The sequence below is a fragment of the Ostrea edulis genome, chromosome 5 (assembly GCF_947568905.1).
Source record: "Ostrea edulis chromosome 5, xbOstEdul1.1, whole genome shotgun sequence".
NCBI classification, from domain to species: domain Eukaryota; kingdom Metazoa; phylum Mollusca; class Bivalvia; order Ostreida; family Ostreidae; genus Ostrea; species Ostrea edulis.
In genome coordinates, this window is record NC_079168.1 from 36,791,856 (window position 1) to 36,798,546 (window position 6,691).

The window sequence follows — 6,691 nt, forward strand, 5'->3', positions numbered from 1 at the left end:
CAAATCATTACGCTCTCTCAGTCGCGTGCTTTAAGCTAGTTCATAATCCGTTCATAGTCAATGTGAACGGATTGTGTCGCGCACTGAAATTGGTTGGTTCATAGAGGAAAATGCGATTTGTAATATAAATATATATATATATATCTTGCCGGCGTGACGTCACACGCGGGCGCCCTCATCGTGGGCGATCCCTAACGGCTCCAGTATGCTGATATCGTCTCCATAAAGCATTTATAGTGTTGACATGAACTCCAAACTGCCTTGCCACATTGCGTTAAGATATCCCAGCATCCAGCATCCCAATAACACGCAAATGATCATTTTAAATAATGTAAGGCATATCTCAATCAAAATTCTATTCCAGAAACCAATGTTTTTCTGTTTCAAATACTGTTAATGAATACAAGAAATTCTAATACATGTAGATTACCAACCACGTGCCGTTTCGGCTCGAAACTCCAGGAAAACGTGCTGTGGTCAACAAGGCTAATTGAACGCGATATTTAACAAATTGAGTACCCAAACACGCGTTTAGTATATCAAACTATGCCTTTAAGAATAAAGAGCGATCAAAGAATACTTTCCATGTTTTAATTTACTTTCAAGTGTACAAGTTTCTTTTTTTCTGCTAGCTCTGTATTCAGAGTAAGTATTACCAATTAATGCAGGGAAGGAATATTTTTGTGATAAGTCCTGGAGGTTATCACGTAGACATTGAAGGTCATACGGCTGACTAATTCCGCCAGTAACTGATAGTCCTTCCATTGTTTGAAATCAGGACGTGTTCGCTATGTTGCTGTGCTATAAAGTTTGGATTGTCGGATTGTTGATTATACCTGTAGGCAGTGCTGGTAAGGATATGGTTCAATCTACTGAGTTTGTTTAATGATAACTAAACATATTTGTATGATCGTCTCAAACTACGACCAGAAGACGACACCCCCTCCCCTCATCGTGGCTGTTCGATCAGATAGTCTTCCGGCTTCATCAATTTCGGCCAATGACGTGGGATGCTAATGATTAGAACACTTAGTTATACATTAGAAATATTATATCAGGCTCTCACTGTGGATTATGTGTACAGTTTAGATTCGTTCGAATATGCAAATTATTATAATGCATTTACTTTTGCCATTACATTTTTATCCTCAAACATTGTGAACAATTACATATGTACGGTAATTTTGTCGCTGTTAGGTCATGTTTCGACTAGTATGCTTTACTCGCATTGCTTTCAAAATATTAATTAACCACGAAAAAAAAGAGGAGAAAATTTTTATATTTTGTCCGTGGTTTGCGACAATGCTTGTATGTGGGATGCCAGATTTTGAAAATACAGCGCTTCGAAAATTTGATGACATTATCATTACAATAAATCCCATTAAAATTTATTTTTAAGCTCACTTTTATTCAACAAATTGTAGAAAGACGTTTTTTGTTTCAAGCAAGTAAGTATCAAAATAATTGTTATTTTATCAATACCATTTTGTGATTTTATTTTTATACCTTCAGAAGCAATACAATACTCACACAATTATGTATCTTTGACAACACAGTAGAATCATTTTTCAAACTGCAAACTTCATATGATCCTTGGAGTGCCTGGAGTCCATGCTCTGGAGCTTGCGGATTGACAGGAACTCAACATAGATCACGAGGATGCTCTGACATAGTGAGTGGATTCATTCACTTCAAGGAGACGTGCCCGATATCTGGTGAACAGGAAAGACAGTGTGTTGGTATCTGTACACAAACTGTCGCACCCACAACAACCACTGCAGGTATCTGACAATAAACTACTGCAATTACTTGAACGTAGGGGCATAGATCAGTTGAATGTGTTAGTGGTACGGTAATAACTCTGTAGTTAAGCGTGTAATTCACAAAGATGTGTTGGGCTAAGCATATCAAATATAATCGAATACGAAATCCTTTACATATATCTACGTAATGCTCCCCCCTCCTATCTCCACTTCATCTCTTCTAATTTATAAAAGTAATCAAATACTTTGCACTGGATGATGTGATTTTGGTAATTCATAGTGCATTGATTTTGAAACTAAGTATAGTTTTGATAAGTATGATATGATGATTTTACTTGGTGAAACATAGGCAAACGAAGTCCAAATTTCTACGAATGGCTTACTTACTCTTGAACGCATATGTAGACAATTTTAGTGTTTGTATTCTCATTTTTAGGAAATAAATTTTAACCAAGGCATTTTACATTCAAATGACAATTCATTTTAAATCAGAATTAAATCTGCATTTTTTTAATATAAGGAAACGCTTGTTGATTAACTGAAACGTTATATTGACATTTGTAAATTTTATCATAAAACTATTAATAGTACATCTTTTCTTTTGAAGCTGTCTGGGGTCAGTGGGGCTCGTTTTCGGCGTGTGACAAGACTTGTGGGGGCGGTACACAGATAAGACACAGGACCTGTATTACGGGCACATGTATCGGAGACTCTCTAGAGTCGACATTCTGTAATGTGCAACAATGTCAAGGTAAACAAAAAATGTCTATGTAGAGTGGCTGTTTGTATCTCAGACGTCGCAATTCAGGGTGAAAATTCTGTTTACAGACGGCACATTTCACCACCTCGGTGTTCTAAAAGGCGAAGCTTTTGAGAACTAGCTAGAAAGTCAGTCAGTGGCTTTAATTCAAAGTTACAGGATCTATCATGGGATCATTTGATTTTGTACGATGAATATTGTCAACTACAATAGCTGGTCGAACGTCGATTGATCGACTTATGTTTCCCAGAATTCATGTTTGGTTTCCTTGACATGTTCAGTTTCAGTAAAGTTTTCAATATACTCGGTCATTGCGAAGGGAAAAAAAATGGTGTCATTCAAAAATTTACTTTGTTAAACACCACTCTGATCGATGTAAAACTTATACGGTACCAATTTTGATGCACCAGATGCGCATTTCGACAAATAATGTCTCTTCAGTGATGCTCAACCGAAATGTTTGAAATCCGAAATAACTATGAAGTTTTAGATCTAAATATAGCCAAAAACAGCGTGCCAAACAAGTGGAGCCAAATTCGTCCAAGGATAAGAGCTATGCATGAGGGAGATAATCCTTAATATTGAAATGAATTTCTAAATTTTATAACAGCAATTAAATATACATCCGTATTTTCAAGCTAGTAACGAAGTACTTAGCTACTGGGCTGTAGAGACCCTCGGGGACTAACAGTCCACCAGCAGAGGCCTCGACCCAGGGGTCATAATGTAAAACTTATACGGTACCAATTTTGATGCACCAGATGCGCATTTCGACAAATAATGTCTCTTCAGTGATGCTCAACCGAAATGTTTGAAATCCGAAATAACTATGAAGTTTTAGATTTAAATATAGCCAAAAAAACAGCGTGCCAAACAAGATATATCACCGTGAATTCGAAATATAAGACACTACAGAGTTTTCCACATCTGCTTCGTACTTAGAAAGTTTGTTGTATTGTTGTAGGGGTTGCAACAATCTCGTTTAAAGTCTGCATTTCGCAAATTCTATATGGTTGTTGTAATAATCTAGTTTGCCAATGAAATCTATCATTGGGTCAAATGCTGTCTGATGTCTTTCATACCAATCGTTAAACCGTTCTTGGCACAATGATTTGACTACAGATTACACCGTTTACCTGATCAAGATATAGGTCTCATGGCGGATGTGACCGGTCGACAGGGGATGCTTACTCCTCTTAGGCACCTAATCCCACCTCTGGTATATCCAGGAGTCCGTGTTTGCCCAACTGTCCATTTTGTATTCCTGATATGAGTTATGAGATTAATCACTGTTCGTTATCTTTACCTTTCATTCTACATTTCAGCACCGACTACTACACCACCCACTTCAACCAGCACGCGCGTTTGGCAAACACTAACAACAAGACTTCCTCATGTACATATGGTTACCATCAGACGATGAAACCGGAACATGATTTGGACGCTTTTAAAATAAACACTTAATACTGAAACGGAATATACATGTAGATAGAATTCCATCGTGAATCTTATGCATATTAAATATATATAAAATATTTCATCACAATTGTAATAATTTATGTTAAAATTAGTGACACAAGGTTTTCAAATGTAGATTGTGTTTTGCTGATTATATCAAAATTTCAGTTTTATAAACAACTTTTTCCACAGGATACTACTTACATGTAATTATAGTTAATTTATTGATTTTGGACGCATCAAAGTTTTATTGATTCCTTGTTATATTTACATTTATTAAACGTACATTTATACAAACGTTCATATTGTTGGATTTTAATCTTAGCTATATCAATAAACTACATTTAGAACAATTCTAATTAGAGAGTGTCATAACTGATCAGATTTCTTTCGTCAATCTACCTTTTATCATGAAACAGCAAGAGATATATTCAGTACTGATTATGGACATTTTTAAAAGTACATGTACTTACTTTGGAGATTAAATTATCAAACTCATTCTTTGGGTCGCGGTAGCAGGACGCTGACTTCGCAGCCGGGAGGCCCGGGTTCGATTCTTTATCAAGGCGCCGTGTCAAACGCAAGACTTTATAAAAGGTTGTGATTGTTCCTTCCCTAAGCGCCAACCATTTCTGATATGATATAAAGGGTGAATTCGATTAAGCGAAACGAATCACAATACGTTAAATTAACTAAATTTGTAAATAAAATGTCTAATTTTCGGCACTAGTATTGAACTCTTGTTTCTCGTGTACATGTATACTCCCCATTTTAGCAGGAATGTTCCAAAATGGCGGCGTGTTAAGAAGAGACGTAGTACGAACATTAAATTTGCTTATATTTTGTATGAAAAATGTACATCATCAATACAAACACGGCGCAAAATATGATTTTGACAAACATTTTTGAAAGTTCTTAATTTAAATTTGAAATCGACCTAGAAATTAAAGGGAAAATTTGCACAGCACTTGCGTCTACACAGACTATTGACATGTATAACGATTTCTTTCTAATCGTCTATAGCCAATTTAACGATTTGAAATTTTCGGATTTTTATAGCTTGAAGGTACGCAATACAAAATCAATAGTGATAGAGAGTTAGTTTGATAGTCAAATCACTTATTTGAAGCGAACAGCAGTGTCACCTAAGTGTACATTAATTGCTAGAATTGGCCGAAGCTGGAAGTAAATTTCCAGACATGAATTATGAAGGACTGCTCCGAGAGTCGGTGAAGGCGTCAGTCGAAATATTCAGCCGAGCCGAATTTCAACCTAGATTACACTAAATATATGAACGAGTTTATGAGTTTCTTTAAATGATAATATACAGTTATGGAATGGGTACGAGGGAAATAGAAAATTGATAGTCTCCCTCAACAGGAAACTATTTCCTTCGGTTGTCGTGGCTTTGTAATAAGCAAATGTAAAGTACATTAGGAAAACTATGCATTAGGAAAATAACAGACTTGCAGATCTGCTGATGGCTAAACTTGTTTAAAGTAAGGATTTCGCAAATTCTATGGTCGTTATTACGATCTAGTTTGCCAATACAACCTATCATTGGGTCAAATCTGTCTGGAGTATTTCATACCGATTGTTAGGCCGTTCTTAGCACACTGATTTTGACTACGGATAACTCCGATTACCTGATCAAGATATAGGATTCACGGCGGGTGTGACCGGTCGACAGGGAATGCTTACTTTTCCTAGCCACCTCTGGTATATCCAGGGATCCGTGTTAGCGCAACTCTCTATTTTGTATTGCTTATAGGAGTTATGAGATTGATCACCGTTCGTTATCTTCACCCTCCAAATAAAAGGCATGTTTAAGTGTTATAATTCACAAGAAAAGAAGACACCCAAATCGCTGAAATAATTTACTGTTTCAAAGTGCTGAACCATTTGTGATTTTCAAGAAATAGCTTTAAATAAGTATACTAAAAGAAAAAGAAAATCAATTTTAATTTTGCTTGTTATTATTTCACATGATTCATTGATGATTAGTTCATTGTTTGAGGCCGCCGTAAAATGGCTGAAATATTGCCAAAATAGCGTAAAACCCCAATCAATCAATCATTATTTGAGATTCCCGATTATTTCATTGCCGAATACATTCTGATGTCGTATCACAGACGGCATTTGTATGTAAAGCGTTAAAACAAGGGTACCCTACACTGTTTCCTGATCCAAATCAGTAGCGTGTGTGTCTACCCCTGGCTTCAGTCGCTGCTCTTACTCTACTTAACATTGACCCCTCTAAGGTGTCTCTTGTCCTTTGAGGGATATTTTCCGCCTCCTGAATAAGGGCTTGTGTGAGTTTAGTAACGTTTTATGGGACGTTCACGCGCTCCCTAACCCTCCTGTGCTGTTCTTCCCACAAATGCTGATTGGGGACATATCTAGACTATATGGTGGTCAATTAAGGACTAGGACGTTGTTTTGAGCCAGACAGTCACGCCAAACATTAACAACATGAGATCTCGCATTGTCCTGGTGCAGCGTAAGGTAGGACGTCAGGCATAAGGACCTGATCCCGATATGTCACTACTGTAAGATTGTTATGGATAAACATGAGATGCATTTTCACATCTTGAGAAATCCCTGTCCACACCATAACGTACCCTTCCCCAAATATGTCGCTTTCCGATACGCAAGGAACTTATGAGTGTGGCAAACATGGACCCCTGGATATATCAGAGGTAGGATCAGG

The 6,691-nt window shown here is 36.9% G+C and overlaps 1 protein-coding gene across 1 annotated transcript; it reads left to right on the plus strand.

Annotated features, from left to right (window-relative positions):
• Positions 1-719: 719 nt before the first annotated feature.
• LOC125650970 (A disintegrin and metalloproteinase with thrombospondin motifs adt-1-like) lies at positions 720-4,282 on the plus strand. The gene is made up of 5 exons (XM_048879553.2): positions 720-851; positions 1,425-1,448; positions 1,557-1,781; positions 2,371-2,514; positions 3,849-4,282. The coding sequence occupies exons 1-5, from the start codon at positions 791-793 to the stop codon at positions 3,944-3,946; spliced, it is 552 nt and encodes a 183-aa protein (XP_048735510.1). The 5' UTR covers positions 720-790; the 3' UTR covers positions 3,947-4,282.
• Positions 4,283-6,691: the final 2,409 nt, after the last annotated feature.